A 22,477-nucleotide genomic window follows, 5' to 3' on the forward strand; every position below is an offset into this window, starting at 1 on the left:
AGTGTACAGAACATCTACAAGATACAGGCAGTCTGTGTAACAGGGTCCTGTTGTAGTGTACAGAACATCGACAGGATACAGGCAGTCTGTGTAACAGGGCCCTGTTGTAGTGTACAGAACATCTACAGGATACAGGCAGTCTGTGTAACAGGGCCCTGTTGTAGTGTACAGAACATCTACAGGATACAGGCAGACAGTGTAACAGGGCCCTGTTGTAGTGTACAGAACATCTACAGGATACAGGCAGTCTGTGTGATGGGTCCCTGTTGTAGTACAAAGAACAAAGAAATGTACAGCACAGGAACAGGCCCTTCGTCCCTCCAAGCCCGTGCCGACCATGCTGCCCGACTAAACTACAATCTTCTACACTTCCTGGGTCCGTATCCTTCTATTCCCATCCTATTCATATATTTGTCAAGATGCCCCTTAAATGTCCCTATCGTCCCTGCTTCCACCACCTCCTCCGGTAGCGAGTTCCAGGCACCCACTACCCTCTGCGTAAAAAACTTGCCTCGTACATCTACTCTAAACCTTGCCCCTCTCACCTTAAACCTATGCCCCCTAGTAATTGACCCCTCTACTCTGGGGAAAAGCCTCTGACTATCCACTCTGTCTATGCCCCTCATAATTTTGTATACCTCTATCAGGTCGCCCCTCAACCTCCTTCGTTCCAGTGAGAACAAACCGAGTTTATTCAACCGCTCCTCATAGCTAATGCCCTCCATACCAGGCAACATTCTGGTAAATCTCTTCTGCACCCTCTCTAAAGCCTCCACATCCTTCTGGTAGTGTGGCGACCAGAATTGAACACTATACTCCAAGTGTGGCCTAACTAAGGTTCTATACAGCTGCAACATGACTTGCCAATTCTTATACTCAATGCCCCGGCCAATGAAGGCAAGCATGCCGTATGCCTTCTTGACTACCTTCTCCACCTGTGTTGCCCCTTTCAATGACCTGTGGACCTGTACTCCTAGATCTCTTTGACTTTCAATACTCTTGAGGGTTCTACCATTCACTGTATGTATATTCCCTACCTGCATTAGACCTTCTAAAATGCATTACAGTGTACAGAACATCTACAGGATACAGGCAGTCTGTGTGATGGGGCCCTGTTGTAGTGTACAGAACATCTACAGGATACAGGCAGTCTGTGTGATGGGGCCCTGTTGTAGTGTACAGAACATCTACAGGATACAGGCAGTCTATGTGACGGGTCCCTGTTGTAGTGTACAGAACAGCGACAGGATACAGGCAGTCTGTGTGATGGGGCCCTGTTGTAGTGTACAGAACATCGACAGGATACAGGCAGTCTGTGTGATGGGGCCCTGTTGTAGTGTACAGAACATCGACAGGATACAGGCAGTCTGTGTAACAGGGCCCTGTTGTAGTGCACAGAACATCTACAAGATACAGGCAGACTGTGTAACAGGGCCCTGTTGTAGTGTACAGAACATCAACAAGATACAGGCAGTATGTGTGATGGGGCCCTGTTGTAGTGTACAGAACATCTACAAGATACAGGCAGACTGTGTAACAGGGCCCTGTTGTAGTGTACAGAACATCAACAAGATACAGGCAGTATGTGTGATGGGGCCCTGTTGTAGTGTACAGAACATCTACAGGATACAGGCAGTCTGTGTAACAGGGCCCTGTTGTAGTGTACAGAACATCTACAAGATACAGGCAGTCTGTGTAACAGGGTCCTGTGGTGGTGTACAGAACATCTACAGGATACAGGCAGTCTGTGTAACAGGGCCCTGTGGTGGTGTACAGAACATGCACAGCGTACAGCAAGTCCACGGGGATGGCGTTCTGATGTGATCATGGACAGAGTTTCAGTTACTCCGCACAACCAAGATATCGCAGCCACCTCCAGGATAACTCGAAGCTGATCCACTTGTGAATTGTTTCACCATGTCATAAACAGGTGGGTGGAGTCTAACATATATATAAGCGAGTTCAGTTTGAGAGATTTTTAATATTAAATGCTGAAAATCACTGACCCTCGTCTGCAAGTGAAGGATTCAAACAATCTTACATTCAATCTGCTGAAGACGTCACTGATATTTCCAACACTTGGAAACTATAAACATGTGCTGTGTAGTTTCCTAAATAAATCCCAGAATTGACAGTATATCATTAACAGTCAGATAACTGACAACATCTCTCCTTCCATCCATGCATCCCTCCCATTTAAAACCTTCAACCTCAAAATGAATGAATGGATGGGCACACGAGCTGACATCACTGGGATGTCATGGCTGCTGACCTATCAGAGGATACTATGCAGACAGCAAGAAAGTTCTGAAAGAACAGGGCAGCACGGTGGCACAGTGGTTAGCACTGTTGCTTCACAGCTCCAGGGTCCCAGGTTCGATTCCCCGCTGGGTCACTGTCTGTGCGGAGTCTGCACGTTCTCCCCGTGTGTGCGTGGGTTTCCTCCGGGTGCTCCGGGTTCCTCTCACAGTCCAAAGATGTGCGGGTTAGGTGGATAGGTCACGTTAAATTGCCCTTAGTGTCCAAAATGGTTCGGTGGGGTTACAGGGTAACGGGGATAGGGTGGAGGTGTGGGCTTAAGTAGGGTGCCCTTTCCAAGAGCCAGTGCAGACTCGATGGGCCAAATGGCCTCCTTCTGCACTGTAAAGTCTATGATTCAAATTTGGCAACAACAGTTAGATGCTAGAGGTTGTAGACAATCAATTTGTCAAAGAAAAGGTTACCATTTGGGGGGTGGGAGGGGGTGATAATTGATGTTTTTCTGTCTGCATAGTGAGACCCACCCAGACACCAGGAAACCAAACCCTTCTCCTTACCCCAGGATACTCAAATATCCCATTAGTACATCATAGGTGGATGAGCTAGAACACTATCCTCTCACTCTCGGAGTAAGGTTGCTGCAGTTCGAAGTTCACCGTAAATTGGCCATTTGATTTTCTCACCTCCGTTGTGCTGTCAAATAGAAATGGGAGCTTACTTTCTATAATACCAAACACCTGTTGTCTTTTCACTGTAGAGGTTTTCTGTCTTCATCCTCCTCAGACCTCACTATGTTTGTGTATTGAACTGCATGCATATAAACAACACCATCAGTCCACCTCCAACAGATTCCTGCCCAGCGTTCACCTCATAGCCCAAACAGTGTAAGTGTCCTTTGCCCTGAGAGCTAATAGCAACTGTCAATCAGGGTGTGAGGTCCACTGGGAGAGTATTTGAAAGGTCAAGAGCTGCTGGAGATATTTACACTGGTCGAAGAATGAAGAAAAAGGACCTGACCCTTTGAGTTGCGTGTCTGCTGATTCATACAGTTCTGGAATTTGTAACGGTGATGAAATGGGAAATGATAAGTACTCAATCGCAAATAACGTCTGCCACCACCCTTACATCTCCGATTGGCATTAGAGAAAGCTGCAGTGCAAAATAAAGGAAGCAATTGTGCTTGAGATTTAACATTTGGCTATTTACTCTGCTGGATTATACTTAAGAGGCAGGGTTTAGCCGAACAGTATTAAAGTGAGACAATTTGCTGCTTACAGGCCTATTGTGTCGCACTGAATAACACCGTGTTTAAACTAATACAGAAGGGCATTAAATCATTCTGGCTTCAAAAGTAAACAATTGAATAGGGTATATATGAAATGGTACCTTCAAAAGAAATACTTAAAGATGAATTTTGACAGCATAAAAAGCCACATTGGTGGCCCACAAGACAACGACTATATGTCTTGCAGTGATTGAGCAACAAACAAATTGGAAAACATGCAGGCTGAGACACACGCAATCCAAGATTATTTCACAAAGGAGCCACACACTTATCCTGATTATTCTTTATGTGCATGGGGAACATGGTTTTCTATGCTGGTCACTAAGGTACACATTTCCCTGACGGGTGATGTGCCATGTTGGTCTGCTTCCCATGACAGGCCCCCTTTCATCAATGAAGGACGAGGTGGAGTGGTTTGCATTGTAATCGATGCCTATTGATAAGAGGCAGCAGGCCCTTTCTCTGTCAGACCGCTGAAAAATGATTCAGGCAGGTAACAAACTGGGGAAGTCGAGAGGTTTCTTCATGGTTGCAGGAACTGGTTCCGAGAGAGACACACAAACAGACCATGGTGTGGAGACTTCTGGCTAGAGTGCCACATGTTATCTACTTGCCACCTGCGACGAGCTAAATAAACTGGTTGTTCACTAATAACCTTGACCGATATTTGCTGTGCAATGATAACTAGCTCATGCCATGACCACGGGATTGCTGGCTGTGAGTGGAACAGTGGAACCACATTCATAATCCAAATCCACGATGGTGTGAATGTTTGTGTTTAGACTGCTCATGGATGTTGCTGTCTGACGATCTCGGATACTCTGAATGTAGCTCTAGAGGGGAAAGAGAGAAAAATTATTTTCAAAATAACAGAGCACAGAGAAGGAGGCCATTTGATCACATTTGAGCTGCTTCTTTGATGGAGCTAGCCAATTAATCCCACTGCCCTGCTCTTTCCTCATAGCCTTTCAAACTCTTCCCCCCAAGTATTTACATACATACATAGAAGATAGGAGCAGGAGGAGGCCTTTGGCCCTTCGAGCCCGCTCCACCATTCATCACCATCATGGCTGATCATCCAACTCAATAGCCTAATCCTGCTTTCTCCCCATAGCCTTTGATCCCATTCCCCCCAAGTGCTATATCCAGCCGCCTCTTGAATATATTCAAAGTTTTAGCATCAACTACTTCCTGTGGTAATGAATTCCACAGGCTCACCACTCTTTGTGTGAAGAAGTGTCTCCTTATCCAATTCTGTTTTGAAAATCAATGATTGAATCTTTCAGACAGTGCATTCCAGATCCTAACAACTTGCTGTGTAAAGTTTTTTTCCCTCATGTGGACTCTGGTTCTTTCTCATGCATAAATTGGGACAGTAACCACTTCCCAGAATAAATCTGAAGGATTGCTTTTTATTTTGTCGAGGCAGCACAGTGGTTAGCACTGCTGCCTCCCAGCTCCAGGGACACGGGTTCAATTCTGGCCTTGGGTGACTGTGTGGAGTCTGCACATTCTCCCTGTGTCTGCGTGGGTTTCCTCCGGGTGCTCCGATTTCCTCCCACAAGTCCCGAAAGATGTGGTTAGATGGGGTGACAGGGATAGGATGGGGGAGTGGGCTGAGGGAGATTGATCTTCCAGAGGGTCGGTGCAGACTCGATAGACCGAATGGCCTCCTGCACTGTCGGAGGTCTATGGATTCTAAAACACTTGCATTTTCCATCAGAGTTGCTGAGGCTTCCCAGTCTAACACCAGGAGACATCGGTGGGAAATTGGTTAAGAATCTGCTCCTCTCCCCCCTCTGCATCCTCCGGTCTGTTCCCCAATCCCTTCCCCCACTCCCCTCAGGTGGCAAGATCTGCAGCCTCCCTACCCACCCTCAATTTCGGCTTCCCAATCGAGCTGAGAATGCCAACAGAAAATTGGTTGGGATCAGATTGGACAGAACTCTTACTACACTGGCATTACACCAGAATTCAACCAAAGTTGAAGCCTTGGCTTGCACATGAAGAATGGCACAAGGACAGTCGGTGGAATCACACACCACAAGAAGCCAACATCTTCTGGAGAGCTGGGGAACAAACGCAGGGCAGCATGGCCCGCCCCGAGACTGCAAATTCCCACCCAAGGTCTATGGACTTTTGAATGGTTTGTCAAATTGCCCACCCCACCCATCACCATTCCCTCATTGGGCAGGAATGGAAAATATACCCCTGGGTAAAAGCGCTCGGTGAGTAGCAGGGTGCTCTATTACATCACTCAGTCTGATTCCTTTCCTATAATTCGCTCCCATGTACACACGACTGGTAATTCTTTGTAGATTAATTATCTTACTCGACTCATGTGTTGGGATTGGTTATATATAACCACATAAATAACTGAGGCAAATCACAGAGATGCCATTGCGGGGAAGCTAGATAGGTGCATGAGAGAGAAAGGTTATGTTGACAGGTTAGGTGAAGAGGGGTGGAACATAAATACTGGCAGCAGTTGGGCTGAAATGCCTTTTTCTGTGCTGTATACCCGAAGTAATTCTGTATCTATATAGCTTAATATTGTACAGAAGAATGGAGATGGTAAGATCAAAGGGGCCCCACTCTCACTTCTCTTCACTCCAGTACTCGAGTGAAGAGAGGTTGATATCTCATACTTTACCGGTGATAGGATGTCTCCCGTGTACCGTTTGACCGGGTATGGTTTCCTGCGGTATGTGCCCTCTGTCTGAGATGCCCTCTGTCGCTTCTTTGCTTCCTGCTGTCGTATTCTCATCAACTGCACTCGTTTTTGTCGTTTACTGATAATAACTGCAGGAAGAAGAAAAGTTAGTGGCAATAGAATTTGTGTTAGTTAACAGCTTCAATGCCTTTTCTTCCTTGCCCACCCTTTACAGAATGCCTCCATCTTTACTGAAGAACAGAACAATTGAGCTAAAACCCGTTCCTGTTATTCCCATTTTCTTCTCCCTCAGCAGCAAGGTGTTTGGACCGAGCAATGTTCTTCAGTAAGAAACTGGTCATCAAATAAACAGCAGAACAGCGCCAGTCAGCAACTGAGCAGGACAATATAATGAGTCCAGCAAATCCTCCAATAGATCCACACCAAAGCACTGATTGCAGGTGGCACGGTGGTGCAGTGGTTAGCACTGCTGCCTCACGGCGCCGAGATCCCAGGTTCGATCCCGGCTCTGGGTCACTGTCCGTGCGGAGTTTGCACATTCTCCCCGTGTCTGCGTGGGTTTCACCCCCACAACCCAAAGATGTGCAGGGTAGGTGGATTGGCCACACTAAATTGCCCCTTAATTGGAAAAAATGAATTGGGTACTCTAAATTTATAAAAAAAACAAAGTACTGATTGTCCAGTGTGAGAAGCTTATCATTCAAATGGTTCAGTGGCTAAAATCATCATCCAGTATGTTCCGTGCACACAAACGAACAATGCGTAAGGTTTGATCCCCTATCTTTCATGAGTTAAGTGGAGGAAGTGCTGGGGACACTAGAATTGGCTTTGGGCCTCCCCCCAGACTAAAGGAAAGGGACAGGTATGTTTCTGCCACTGATCGCTATCCAGTGACCCCTGCTCTGAAGTGCATGCATGCGGGCACTAGATGGCAGCAAGTCCAGGCTCAGCTGGATGGCAATCACCCATTGACACTCATTGCCTGGGCTTATAGATGACAAGAGTGACAAGTTGGCAAAGTACCCAAGAGTTGTCAGCATCCATCCAACAATCCCCTCATGGCAATCTGTTTGATTACAGATAGAGAAGTAGAAAATCCTTTCCTAAAAGTTTTCCAAAAACCATTAATGTAAAAAAGAATCCCCCCTGGGCATGAGCTGGTCTTACCTTCAGTGTGTGAGTAACCTTCAGCTGTCAGTTTCCATTGGACCAGAATTCCCAGCATGCTCAGCACTGGCCAAATGCCAAGGATCACCCAACTGTACCAACAAATCGGCAGCGAGGGAGAAATCTTGAGCCTCTCGTAGACATATTGAGCCAACAGAAACAGCTCGATGAAATAGTCCACAGTCATTGTAATGATAGCACCACCAAAGACTGCAGTGGAGATAATGGTGAAGAGTTTTTGCCACTGTAAAGTTAAGACAGCGAACAGCATCCCGACACCAATAAGGAGCCCCACTGGAATCCAGATGGTGTGTGGGTGATAGAACTGTTCCATCACAATGAGAGTGACAGTTGCTACCAGCAGGCCAAGCACCAAGCCAATCATGAAGAGGCCAACACTGCGGACAAGCATGGTGACCAGTCCACACAGGATTCCGATGCCTAGACCAATACCAGCACTGGCCTCCACGCTCAACTGAATGTCCAGAACTCGCTCCTTGTAACACAGCAGGAAAATGATGATGGAGCCAAACATCAATCCGCAGAGGAACATGACGGCCTTGAAACAGCGATAACCTGCAACAAAGGTTTCAAAAAGTTACACTAATAACTTTTACACTGTAACCCAGACACAGAAACAATAACCATCATGCGGCCTGATGCTTAACACCTCCCTCACAATAGCAAACAGACAACAGTAATTCCTATGCAAACACAAGGTTGTGCAGGAGCGCACTTGCTGCCAAGGTGAAGATTGGAGTCATTACTATTTCATCACCACACTGAGGCACGTTTGTCAACAGATTCAAAAACTAGCTGATAAGTGGCATCTGGAAGACAGCAGTTTATGTCTAACAGCGGTTCTGATAAAAAGTCATCAATCTGAACCGTTAACTCTGTTTCTCTCTAGGGTGGCGCAGTGGTTAGCACTGCTGCCTCATGGCGCCGAGGTCCCAGGTTCGATCCCGTCTCTGGGTCACTGTCCGTGTGGACTTTGCACATTCTCCCCGTGTCTGCGTGGGTTTTGCCCCCATAACCCAAAGCTGTGCAGGGTAGGTGGATTGGCCACGCTAAATTGCCCCTTAATTGGAAATAAATCAATTGGGTACTCTAAATTTACAAAGAAAAAAAAATATGAATAAAAAAGAATTGCGTACTCTAAATTTATTTTTTAACAACTCTGTTTCTCTCACCAGCCTGACCTGCTGACTATTCCCAGCATTTTCTCTTTTTATTGCAGATTGACCAGTCATGGTTTGGTTTGGGGTAGCCACGGCTCTCTGGCCTCGTAAAACTCCAGAATGCGCCAATATTCTGAGATCTGTCAGGCATTTGGCAAGGTCACTACGACAATTTGGGATCTTTCCAGATTTATGAAGATACAATCTAGAAAGAAACAACTTGCACTTTATATTACGATCCCATTTGGTGTTATAACTGGAGGGGTAGATCCCAGATTGGAACCAGGCTCAAAAGACCGTAACTTTTATTTTTAAAAATAAAATGTGGAGGAACAGAGTCATAGGACCGCTAATTATTTTTAACAATAAGAAAAAAAGTATTAAACAAGAAAAAATTGGATTAATGTACAATACTCCTTTACGCCCCCTTAGCTTAACAATTAAACACAGATTTTAAAACCAACACGGATTACAAAGTACATCTTAAATGACAATGGCCTCATTAATACACAAAGTCCTCTTTAAGCACACAAGCTGACTGCGGTAAGACGCACTCCTCTCTGAACCCAAGTGAATGTTTGTGGATTTCTTGATTCTTATCCCGTGAGCTGCCTTGTCTCACTGAACTCTGGCTTCCACACCAGTGATTTCAAGTTCCACTTTCAAAAGTCACACTTTCAAATCTTCTTTTAAATGATGCCCCCCCCCCCCCCCCCCGGCCCACTGTTTCCATCAAGGTTTTGCTTATACCTCCCTGTTTTTTTGTCTTAAAGGCCAAGGTCCAGCCACTGATTCCCACAATTGTTTCAAATAATGTCTCCCAAATTGTGGTAATTTCTCTCAAACCTGCACTACTGCAGGTATTTTCCTGGTCTCTCACAATCCAATGCCTTTTCAACTCTCTGTGACTTTACTGAACAGTAATCTGTCCTGGTTTCCAGTTTCCTCTGTTCTGATAACTCGAGACTTCTCTTCATTTTGTTAGCTTCCTTTTGTTCTTTGTGACAGTTTTAGATAGAGGATCTGGATCAGCGCAGGCTGGGAGGGCCGAAGGGCCTGTTCCTGTGCTGTAATTTTTCTTTGTTCTTTAACCAGCTGGACTTTAGATTTCCAGCATCTGTTTTCTGAAAATACACTCACTGAAGTGTACTCTCACTGAGCCAAGACTGACATGCAAAGCAGAAAACAAATATCATTAACTTCATGCCAGTACTGAACAAAATCAGCTCTGAATTTTTAAGTTGGCAATTCAAGAAATGCATATTCCATATTATGGCTTTTTTTCTAGCAAGACTAAGAGCGTAGTTTCCTCTTTAGCCTTCGCAAACCAACTGCTTCCAGCAGAGCTGTCTTCTCTCTCACTACCTATCTCCAACTGCAATTAGCTAAACTTAAAAGTTTCTCTACCTTACAAGGCCCCAGTTTATAAGCAACCACTGCTGGTTTATTTACTTTTCATGCCGTACCCCGCTCTAAGCACAATGGAATCGAAACCAACCCCACACATAAAAGCACCTTTGTCCAGCATGAATCTAACTACAGGTTTTACCAGGCACAGAAAGATTAAATTAAACCCACTTAAAACTAGACCCTAATCCTAATGTTTACCAAATACAAATATAAATCCCTTAAAACTACCTTTGTTTTCCTAACACTTATATAAGGGGTGGGATTCTCACCCTTATATAGGTCTTGAACACAGAGAAACTCAGGTAGGCGGATGGAAATCAGACAGGAAAGGGAAATTAGAAGGGCAGATCAAAAACATTGTCAGAGAGTGATGGAGATTGAGAAGGTTCTTCAAGAAAGAGCCTGCATTCCTATATATAGCACCTTTCACGGCATCAGGATGTCCTCAAGCACTTTGCAGCCATTGCAATACTTTAGAAGTGCAGTAACTGGTGTAATTTAGGAAACGCAGCAGCCAGTCTGTGCACAACAAGACCCCACAAACTACAAGAAGGTAAACAAACATGTCATCAGTTTTTCTTTGAATTTGGTTGACTGATAAATGTCTGCTCTTCCTGGATAAGTGCCATGGTATCTTTTACACTGGCCTGACAGGGTAGCCTCAGTTTTATGTCTCACTGGTGCCTCTGACAAGTGCAATACTGAGGGAGTGATGCACTAAGTGTCAGTCGATCTTATGTACTCAAAAGCTCTGGAACGAGCCTCTGACCTTCTGTCTCAAAAGTGAGTGTACACTCACTGAGCCATGACTGACATGCAAAGCAGTAAACAAAAATCATTAACTTCACGCCAGTGCTGAACGAAATCAGCTCCGAATTCTTAAATTGGAAATTCAAGAAATGCACGTTGACAAATTTGGAGTCAGATTAAAAAGTGACGGCGAGTATGAAATGTGCAGATTCACTGCTCCGAAATTGAAACCACGTCCTGCAGGACCTGAAATAACTTTGAAGCAGATTCACAGTAAGAATTTTAGCCTTGTCCTAAATTCAGGCCAAGTTAGCACATCTTTGGCAATTTGAAACTGAGCAAATAGTCCCACCATGGCTCCCACAGACTTTCCTCAAGTTTGAATGATTGTTCTGGATGACAAATGAAAGCCAACATGGGCACAGGCAGCCACAGGAGCTTTTGTTAGAAGTTGTTCAGGCCCCCCCCACGAGCCAAAAGATGTGCAGGGGAGGTGGATTGGCCACGGAGTCTATCTAGGGGACAGTGTTTGGAGTGGAGACTTGAGACAACGGCTTAAGTTTTCTCATTATTAAATTGGACGAAATTTCTGCTCATCCGGTACTGGATGTGGGATAAGCAGTCTGATAATTTTGAGACAGTGGAGGAGGCGAGAGAGGTGGGGGTGAGGTCGAGCTGGCTGTCCTCAGTGTGAAAACTAACGCTGTGCTTTCCGATGATGTCACTGAGGGACAGCACGTCGATGTGAAATAGGAGGGGGTCAGGGATAGATCCTTGGGGGGGAGACCAGAGGTAACGGTGCAGGAACAGGTAAAGAAGCCATTGCCGGTGATTCTCGGACTACGATGAGATAGATCAGAATGGAAGCAGGTGAGAGCTGTCCCCACCCAGCTGGACGACAGTGGAGAGGGTGTTGGAGGAGGATGGGGGGTCAACACGTGTCAAAGGCTGCGGGACAGGGAGAGAAGGACAAGGGGGAAAGTTTCCCATTGTCCCAGTCACACAGAATCTCATCTGTGACTTTTAAAAATAAATTTAGAGTGCCCAATTCATTTTCCAATTAAGGGGCAATTTAGCGTGTCCAATCCACCTACCCTGCACATCTTTGGGTTGTGGGGGCGAAACCCACGCAGACACGGGGAGAATGTGCAAACTCCACACGGACAGTGACCCAGAGCCGGGATCGAACCTGGGACCTCAGTGCCGTGAGGCTGCAGTGCTAACCACTGTGCCACCATGCTGCCCTGTCATTTGTGACTTTGACAAGAGCTGTTTCAGTCCTGTGGTAGGAATTCAAACATGGAGACAAGTTCAAGGACTGCAAAAAAGAGGCGACCCCCTTCAACACTTCATCTGACCTGCAAATAACCTGAGTTGTATTTAAGAGAACAAATAATATTTTATTTGAGGCATATTTCCAAAGTAATCTCTAATTTCATAATCACAACATTCTCCCTTGAGAAAAAGGTGCAGTGTTATAGTCTGCTGCAAATTGCCTGTAGTACCGAAATCTATCGACAGAGGGTGCCACTGTGCCCTGGCTGAACTTAACTGAACGATTGGACCACAAGATAGCAGCAGGCTCAGAGGCAATAGAAGGATCCACAACACAAACAAAACCGACCTTCCAGCAATTTGTAAATTGTTTTTTCCTTTCTCTCGAATGGCCATTTGCCTTTCATATTAGTTGGAGTGGGGGTGGGATATTTGAAGAAGTTCATGGTAAGGGGTTGAGAGCAATGACATCCATATTGGCTCCATGACCATTGAGTCATCTTTGGCAAAGATCTCACAAAATAACTTGGACAGCATCCTTAAAAAACCCCAGCTTGGCTTCTAACTCTGATTTCAGCTTCACATCTGCACCGTTCAACCGCGGTGATATCACTATATGCCTTTCACTTAAGTTTTCTCAATTGGAAACAGACACAATAGCCAGAATTTTACACACTAGAAGCGGATGAGCATCTTACCCGAGCTGGTGTGAAATTGCATTGGAAGATGTCAGTCGAACGTTGCAACGTCATCCAGGGGTCAGAGGGCACCCACTGGCAATTAAGCCCATTAAAAAGCCAATTGTATAGAAGTTTACATTGCCGTTGTGATTTAAAAAAAAAAAATTTAGAGTACCCAATTATTTTTTCCAATTAAGGGGCAATGTAGCGTGGCCAATCCACCTACCCGGCACATCTTTGGGTTGTGGGGGCGAAACCCACGCAAACACGGGGAGAATGTGCAAACTCCACACGGACAGTGACCCAGGGCCGGGATCGAACCAGGGTCCTCGGTGCTGTAGCCACCTGAGTTGGCCACTTCCCGACTTAAAATGGAGAATCGCAGAGGCTGAAGGGAAATTCAGCCAACACAGGCAAAGACTAGCAAATACAGAAATCATGTGTATTGAAACTTGCAAAACAACCAGACAGCACTGAAACCAGCAGCCATCTGCATAGTAATGAGCGATTCCAAGGCACAATGGCAACAGTGAAGGTGAATAAAGCCAAGCCAGTCTCCTCGGCGCCAGCAGGAGCCAAGACAAAGGAAGGCCAACGGACACTCAGGGACCGCCCAACGATCAGGGAACAGCTCCAGTATTGGAGAAATCGATCCAAGTGATCGGAATGCAGTCCAATCACTTGGAACCAGGTACAGGTTCCGCCCCGAAGGGCAGGAAGCCCCTGGGGACTATAAAGTAAAGCCCCCAAGTTCAAATCGTCCTTCTTGACAGGGTCACTCAGCAACGCGAAGCAACCCCTGAGAGTGAACTGTCCAGCGGCCGCCAACCAAGTAAGTCTCAAGTCAACGCTCGCTACGAGATAGGCGCTCCTAGTTACCAGTCCATACCAGCTTTGAATCCAGCAGACTCAGGACCTGAACGGAAGGCCATTTGTTCCCCTGACCTGGTGGGCCAGTCCGAAGCTAAGTATTGGCCTTTTAGTGATAGGAATAGTCTAGAAAGTAGAGTTTATGCATGAGTAGTGATTTACTGTGTATAATAAATGTGCTTTGATTTGAATCTTACTAATTGGTGTGTTAAATTATTGATCATTACTTGAACTTGAACCTCGTGGCGGTATCATAAAGATACCTGGCGACTCGAGAACAAAGGTTCAGGGAGCTGGCCCTGCTCTACTTAAATCCCCCGTTGGGTCCCCATTGCACCTAGTGCCCAACACAACCAGCCCGCCCCCCCCCGCCCCCAATGGCAGCACTAAGTCTAGGTCCTGCTGTGTTTCAAGCTATCTGCCCTTAAATGGCCAGTTTGCATGAAATCATGTCCAGCTCGCAATCACGGGTGGGAGTAAATACCACATCCGCTTCCGGACCTGCCTATCGCATGAACACTGGCTTGTGTATTTTCACACCAGTGGCATTGCGAAGATTCTCTTTGGTGTTCTAACATCTCAGCAGCCCACAATATACATGCCGCTTTTAATAGAATTAAAACATGCGGCTGTGCAGAGAGACCTGGGTGTGCTAGTGCATGAGTCGCAAAAAGTTGGTTTACAGATGCAACAGGTGATTAAGAAGGCGAATGGAATGTTGTCCTTCATTGCTAGAGGGATGGAGTTTAAGACTAGGGAGGTTCTGCTGCAATTGTATAAGGTGTTAGTGAGGCCACACCTGGAGTATTGTGTTCAGTTTTGGTCTCCTTACCTGAGAAAGGACGTACTGGCACTGGAGGGTGTGCAGAGGAGATTCACGAGGTTAATCCCAGAGCTGAAGGGGTTGGATTACGAGGAGAGGTTGAGTAGACTGGGACTGTACTCGTTGGAATTTAGAAGGATGCGGGGGGGGGGGGGGGGGGGGGGGGGGGATCTTATAGAAACATATAAAATTATGAAGGGAATAGACAGGATAGATGCGGGCAGGTTGTTTCCACTGGCGGGTGAAAGCAGAACTAGGGGGCATAGCCTCAAAATAAGGGGAAGTAGATTTAGGACTGAGTTTAGGAGGAACTTCTTCACCCAAAGGGTTGTGAATCTATGGAATTCCTTGCCCAGTGAAGCAGTTGAGGCTCCTTCATTAAATGTTTTTAAGATAAAGATAGATAGTTTTTTGAAGAATAAAGGGATTAAGGGTTATGGTGTTCGGGCCGGAAAGTGGAGCTGAGTCCACAAAAGATCAGCCATGATCTCATTGAATGGTGGAGCAGGCTCGAGGGGCCAGATGGCCTACTCCTGCTCCTAGTTCTTATGTTCTAATATACAGTACCAACTCAGTACAATAAGAGTGGGACACAGTTAGGGAGAATTGTGTAACGAGCCAAGAAAAGGATGGAGTGCACAGCATCCATTCTGAAATGGAAACAAAATTGACGTGTCCAATTACTGCTTGTGGATAATTCTGGCACATCAGACGCCTCCAAAGCTGTGTATGTTGAAGCTGTCCGAAACTATCCCATGTTTCCATCCCACATTCTGTTGCTTCCCTTTTAATGCATTTGTATTACTTGGCAGTAACAGCACCTGTTTCCAGTCCCCGCAGACTGGATACAGATCCATATACATCAGACACTTAAAAAATAGGGATGTGAAGCCTTCACCTTAGTTAGGAATCTGAGAAGATTATATGGACTGTCTCTATTTGGATGGGAAGGATCCAATTAAGTTGGCTCACACGGGATCATTTTTTGTTGCCTTCTAATTTTGTTAAGGAATCGGGACATTTAATCCATCGCAGTTTAAGCCAGGTCAATAAATTGGAGCATCAAACTTCCTGTAAGAGGTTTAACTCACAGCAGCCATTTTGTAAAGCACTTGTTTTCAAAATGGAGGCTTTCACCAGCACCAATGATTTGTCATACAAGGATTTCTTCAATTGAAAAATCCCAAAAATGAATCTGGAAGCTCCCTTTAGGATGTGTAAGCTGGTCTGTAGCCCTCACTTAGAGGCACATGGTGAGAATGCCTGATGATGAACAAAAAAATGCTCCAAGGCCCCAAACTTGCAATTTCCTCTCTAAAACCTCTCCACTGCTCTCTCTTCAAGATGCTCATGAACACCTACGTCTTTGACCAAGCTGTTGGTAGTCTGCATTAATATCACCTTAATGTTTGATTATGCTCCTTTGAAACACCCATGAAATATGAAGCTGTTTTCAGCTGGCTTATTTCAGCTCCCCCTTGTCCTCAGGCAAGTCTGCACTGCTTTAAATACCATTAATCTCTTTTTAACTAAACTGCAGAGTGCAAAACCTGACTTGCGGTCCCAACTTCATCCAGAACTGAACTGAAAATGCTTTCTCAAAAAGCCTGATGTATTTGTTCCACCCAGCAAGACATCATCTCAACAGGCTGAAAACTAATTAACTCCCCAGAGAATCCTCTTGATCAAAACAAAATTGCATGAGCCCAAACCTTTTACATCTGTTAATTGCACCTCTGGCTCCTAGAAGCTTTGTTGTCTTTTAACCTAAGAATCTTTGAAAACATGACTTCAGCAGTCAAACACACTCTAACCCAGGCTTTTAACCCTTACTTCACCAAATATGTATAATGCAATGGGCGTGATTCTCTAATAAAGGGGCTATGTCCCCACGCCGGCGTGAATGCAGAGAACGTCCGGCGTATTACCGCGCATGCGCGGAATGGCCGTCATATTCACGTGCATGCGCAGGGGTTACTTTCTCCGTGCCGGTCCCCGGGCAATATGGCGGAGCCCTACAGGGGCCCAGAGCGGAGTAAAGAAGGCCCCCGCAGAACCAGCCCACCCGCCAATCGGTCGGCCCCGATCGCGGGCCAGGCCCCCGTGGGCCCCCCCCCCGGGCTCGGATCCCCCCGCAAGCCCCCCACCCCCTCCAGGCGGCCCCCGCACACTCACATTCCAGGTCCCACCGTGAGGGAGGTGAGTAATCCACGCCGGCAGGACTGGGCCAAACTCATCGGCTACTTGGCCAATCGGGGCCCGGAGAACCGCCAGGAGCGGGGGGGGGGGGGACCGGCGTGGCAGCGATCCCGCCAGCGCCCGAAAAATGGCGCCGGAGAATGGGGAAGCTGGTGATAGTGACACCAAGAATACAAGAACAAATGTGAGAGCAGCACTGAGAATGGGCAAGAGCGATATCTCCCTTTCCTACGAAAGCAAGAGCAATGTAAAGGCACCAATAATAAAGAATTTGCATTTACGCAGTCCCTTTCACAGCCTAAGGACATCCCCAAGCGCTTTACAACCAATGGAGTACTTTTTGTCAAGTGAAGTCATCATTACAATGTCACAAATGTGACAACCAATTTACACACGGCAAGATTCCACTAACAGTAATGCAACAATGACCAGATAATCTGGTTTTCGATGTTGGTTGAAATTAAACATTTGCCAGATCACCAAGAAAAACTCCCTTGCTCTTCTTTCAAATAGTGTCTGAGGATAACTTAACGAATGGTAACAAGGCAGAGCTCCCTCAGTAAACTCAACACCATTTGAAATGCCCATGTTAAAACAGGCAATCACCTATAACGGTCAAAACACAAAATCCATTTGCGTCTGCACATTTTAAACTTCCTGATTATAGCATTTTTAATTTTTTTTTATTGGAGGCAGAAAGAGCTGTATTTCCTCACATGTGAGATTGGACGAGGGTCGATTGTATCACAAAAGGATTATAAATATCATGGATCATGGAATTTACAGTGCAGAAGGAGGCCATTCGGCCCATCGAGTCTGCATCGGCTCTTGGAAAGAGCACCCTACCCAAGGTCAACACCTCCACCCTATCCCCATAACCCAGTAACCCCACCCAACACGAAGGGCAATTTTGGACACTAAGGGCAATTTATCACGGCCAATCCACCTAACCTGCACATTTTTGGACTGTGGGAGGAAACCGGAGCACCCGGAGGAAACCCACGCACACACGGGGAGGATGTGCAGACTCCGCACAGACAGTGACCCAAGCCGGGAATCGAACCTGGGACCCTGGAGCTGTGAAGCAATTGTGCTGTCCACAATGCTACCGTGCTGCCCACACGAAGTATATATTTATACTTCCTTTTGAGCAATTGACACATGTGCTAAACACCAAATATATGACAACCAAAACAGTCTGTTCTGCAGAGCGAACTATGTGTCGCGCTCTCATAAATTGCCAATGCCCAGGGTGTCGCTCTGTTTTACTTTGTTGCCAGACCCCAGTCTTTAGGAATCTTATAATCTGCTCGTGTCTCGAGTTTAAAACTCTTATAATATGCAGCCAGAGTATAACACTGTTATAATCTGGTGCCAGTGTCCAAAGTTAAATGCAATCTTTACTCTAATCAGCAATGCCTTGTCTGCCACAGCAGCAACTGATTTGAATCCTTCACTGGCAACTCAACTGTGCCAATGAGATATGCAAAGCTAAAGAGAAATACCCCCCATTTCAGTCCCAACCAATTAACAGGTCCGGGCAACGGTCACCCGGCCTGACTATCTGCCTCTCTTTCTCAGCCGGGTGTCCCTAGAGAGGGAGCTTGCAGTGTCCACGGGCAGCATTGAAGCCTCCCATTGCCCAATGGGAGCCGCAGGGTCTGGGGTGCTTTATTAACCCTTTTAATCACATTTCAGTTTGATGTTTTAAGGTTAATTTGTTTTTGTTTAAAGCAGTACCCCTTTAAGGGGATGCCCGCTTTAATTTGTCCCTCAGTCTGTTTAATTTAGTTTTTAGGGGCGGGGGGCTAGTCAGGCTTAATGGAGAAGCAGAAACACTCACTAAGGGGGAAGTGCATGGACAGAGATCCGAGGGAAATAGAGGGCTGAGGGACAGGCCTTTCTCAGGAATCCTGACCACTCACTTAGGTTTCCTTCTCTTTGCAGTGCACCCTCACACTACATCTCGGTGTTCCCCCAGGATCCACACCCGAGGTGGTGGTCTGCTGACTCCCACGCCCTGTTGCCGGAGATGACCTTGGGTGGGCGTCCCCTGGGATCCTGGACCATGAGAGTCCGGGCCTACTTTTGAGCTGCATGGGTGTTGTAGTGCTGCCCTCCTCAGTGTGCGGAGCTGGAGGTGTGTCGCTCACAGGGAGGGGGATGTCAGATGGACTGGATATTCCCACGGCCTCCTGGGTGGCGGGCCCCGGGCTGCGCTCCTGCCAATCCTCTTCCTTTCGAGCGCCAGTCGGGCCCTGGGCTCCTCTACGGGATAGCGGGGCAGCTGGGGTGAGGTCCAGAAGCCTGTCGCCTTCTGGTGCGGACACACATGGATTTCCACCAGGGCCTGCACCGTGCTGTTGAAACCCTCAACCACAGAGGTCATGCCCTCAGCCAGGGAGCGGACATCCCCCGCTATGGAGTGCATGTCCTGCAGCAGGGTTTCAACTATGGATGCCGCCCTTGCCGTGTTGGCCTCAGGGTGGCGGAGTGACAGCAGGGTGGCACAGTGGTTAGCACTGCTGCAACACAGCGCCCGGGTCCCAGGTTCGATTCCGGCCTTGGGTGACTGCGTGGAGTCTGCACGTTCTCCCCGTGTCTGCGTGGGTTTCCTCTCGCAGTCCAATAATGTACGGGTTGGGTGGATTGGCCACTTCATCGGCCAGGAGCTGAGCAGTGTCCCGGACTCCGGCATCCCTCCGAGAGCCGGTTCCCTGGGACATCCCTGCCTCCACCTGCTGTGGATCATCAGCTGGAAGGACATTGTGACAGGCGGACAACCCGTGAGGTCAGTGGGCGAGAGATCACCTTGGAGGTACGAGGAGTGTGTGACGGGGTGTAGCGAGAGGCTGGAGGTGGCAGGCTTACCCTGGCAGCACAAAGAAGGTAATTGACCTTCTGCACTGCTGCCCCATCCTCTGCTGCAGTGAGCTGGCACTGACCAAGGCGGTTAATGCCTGCCAGGCGGGGGTGGGTGACGATGATGGTGAGCCGCCTCCTGAATACCGGGTAGCGTACACCTGATGCACAATCAATTACTCTCGAGACAAGGTGAGTCATAACTAATAGGCTTTAATCAGCTAGAACTGTTCCCAGCAGCTTCGATACAGAAAGTGAAGGCTGCTGGGATGGCATTGGTTCTTATACCCCGCCTCTCAGGGCGGAGCTATGTGTGTTAGCCAATGGTAGACTCCTAGGTCTAGCCAATGGTCATCCACCTCTCAGGTACTGCAATACCTGGTATTACCACAACACCCCTCCTCTGCTGCACCCCATCCAGGTAACTGGTCAGGGCTCCCTCAGTAAAAACGCGGAGCTGGCTCCCCTCGAATGGATCTGGAACAAGTGCTGGTGAGGCGTTTGTATGGAGCTCCCCAGTGATTGCACTGATTAAGTTTCCCAGTGCTGCAAGACCGAGCCGGCGGATTCCTCGCCAGTTTTCATGCCCGAACCGACACTTGGCTGTTTGTTGGGAAGATCCCGCCCATACTGTGTGGCTTTTCCGACACAAAAAAAAATTCTCTTCCCCAAAATCGTGCACCTACATCTCACTGTTTATTCATTTGTTTTGTAACTACACTCGCCCCACATGCATTGCCTCAATCCTTGTCTCTCAATCCACAGCCTCCCAAGTATTCACTTCAATCCCCTGGTGACTCCACATCGCCCCACATGACAGTCATTTCAAATCTCCCATCGCCATCCTCCACGCAAAACGCACACCGCATTCTCCGGTCGCTGCTTTCGCAATGCTCCGCCCCCTCCAAAGCGAGTACGCCGCGCCACGTATTGACGGCCTCAGGCCATTGGCTGAGGCCTGCCCCCCGATGCTCCGCCCCCAACCAGCTGAATTCCCGACGCCGTGGGTCTCCCATGGTCTCACCCATCAAGAACTCGGCGTGGGGAGGCTGCAGTCCAGTGCCGCCGCAGTCGGGGGAGGGCCGATCCATGGGGGGGCATGGTGGGGGGGATCCGGGGCGCGCGAACCGGCCGAAGGGACTATTCATGGGTCAGGTTCACGAGCGGCCGCCATTGTGCGCGTGCGCGGCCACGGACTCGGCAATTCTCCGGGGCGTATCGGCAGCTAGAACCGGGTGCTCTACGCTGCTGTCCTGCCCCAGCAAAACGGGGAACCGGTGGCCGTTTTGCGTCAGTTTTTCTGGTGTAAAACGCCACCCTTCCCACGCTGCATAGCCCTAGAATCGGAGAATCCAGGCCGTGATATTCACAAAAATTTACATCCATTTAAACAATGCTTCCAACTACTTCCTCTGTGTTCCCAGGAGGGACTGCTTCAGTTTACAAAGACTTTTAATCTTAACGATCCCCAAGATTAAGAAACATTTTCTTCAACAGGATAAATGTTGAGTAGAGCAGCAATAGACGTGGAACAGCAATCGAGCATTAGCACCGCATTCTGCCTGGACAAATCCACTTTGAAATGTGTTCTTGCTCACAATGCAGAAGGCCCCTTGGTGTCCCACACACATTTGTCAATGCCTCACTCACCAAAGAAGCAGTAGATGATCCCAAAAAGGCAGCACATGGCACAAATGATGGATGGAATGAGTTGATAATTCCTTTCCACCTCCAGGTCGCACCGGTTCACAATGATGTCCTCCTGATCTGTGCCCATGAGGTTCAAGTTGTCGAGTGTCGAGGACATAGCTGTCCAAAGTCGACAGGGGAAGGCGCAAGAACGTTAGGTGGGTCTGTCCATCCAATCAGAGCACCGCACGTCCTGCAAGAGAGAGACACAAAACCAATAGAATTACATCCAACAGCTGTAAATCTGACAGGAAACAGGATTACATTTTTATTAAACTAGTGGCCATTCCAAGGGGATCCGGGGTTATGGGGAGAAGGCAAACATGTCAGCCATGATTGAATGGCGGAGCAGACTCGATGGGCCGAGTGGCCTAATTCTGCTCCTATGTCTTATGGTCTTATCCCATTGTGCCCCTGTGTCCTGACCCCCACGAGGCCCTCGGAAACCATTGTCGATCTCCCTGCAGGGCTTGTGGAGTACGGGCCTCCCGGGTAGGGGGCGGAGGCCACCCAGCGAGAGCTCGTTAGAACTGAACATAACAGCTGGCCCGAGCAGGGAGCGGGGAGTTTGTTGTCCCACCAGAGACGGGGATTGTGGGTAGTTACTGCCAAGAGCAGATTATTGTCAATAGTTCAAGTAAATCTTTGCTTCCTACTGCTGGCTTCCTCAGTCATCAATCCGCGGAACGTCAGAATGGAACCAAGTGCATTTGGATTTAGATTTGTCACGCGTACCGAGGTACAGTGAAAATTATTGTTCTGCGTACAGTTCAGACAGATCGTTCCATACATGAAAAACATAGGACATACGATAAATACACAATGTATAGACTAAGGCATCGGGTGACGCATACGGAGTGTGGTACTACTCAGTAGAGAAGATGTGTGGAGAGATCAGTTCAGTCCATAAGAGGGTCATTTAGGAGTCTGGTAAAAGCGGGGAAGAAGCTGTTTTTGAGTCTGTTCGTGCGTGTTCTCAGACTTCTGTATCTCCTGCCCGATGGAAGAGAGACTAACCCGGGTGGGAGGGGTCTTTGATTATGCTGCCTGCTTTCCCCAGGCAGCGGGAGATGTAGATTGAGTCAATGGATGGGAGGCAGGTTCGTGTGATGGACTGGGCGGTGTTCACGACTCTCTGAAGTTTCTTGCGGTCCTGGGCCGAGCAGTTGCCATACCAGGCTGTGATGCAGCCTGATAGGATGCTTTCTATGGTGCATCTGTAAAAGTTGGTAAGAGTCAATGTGGACATGCCGAATTTCCTTAGTTTCCTGAGGAAGTATAGGCGCTGTTGTGCTTTCTTGGTGGTAGCGTCGACGTGGGTGGACCAGGACAGATTTTTGGTGATGTGCACCC

The 22,477-nt window shown here is 47.6% G+C and overlaps 1 protein-coding gene across 4 annotated transcripts in view; it reads right to left on the reverse strand.

Moving 5' to 3' along the window:
- Positions 1-206: 206 nt before the first annotated feature.
- The window catches only part of LOC140405399 (transmembrane protein 198-like), a 133,130-nt gene continuing 110,859 nt past the window's right edge, over positions 207-22,477 (reverse strand). For all 4 annotated transcript variants that reach the window (XM_072493754.1, XM_072493757.1, XM_072493756.1 and 1 more), the window contains exons 2-5: positions 21,086-21,317; positions 7,386-7,961; positions 6,198-6,346; positions 207-4,377 (exon numbers count right to left, since the gene is read on the reverse strand). In XM_072493754.1, the coding sequence (XP_072349855.1) occupies positions 4,234-4,377; positions 6,198-6,346; positions 7,386-7,961; positions 21,086-21,242 (1,026 nt within the window). In that variant the 5' untranslated portion in view covers positions 21,243-21,317 and the 3' untranslated portion in view covers positions 207-4,233. The remainder of the gene's footprint in view (positions 4,378-6,197; positions 6,347-7,385; positions 7,962-21,085; positions 21,318-22,477) is intronic.

Source organism: Scyliorhinus torazame, chromosome X, assembly GCF_047496885.1.
Source record: "Scyliorhinus torazame isolate Kashiwa2021f chromosome X, sScyTor2.1, whole genome shotgun sequence".
Lineage (NCBI taxonomy): Eukaryota > Metazoa > Chordata > Chondrichthyes > Carcharhiniformes > Scyliorhinidae > Scyliorhinus > Scyliorhinus torazame.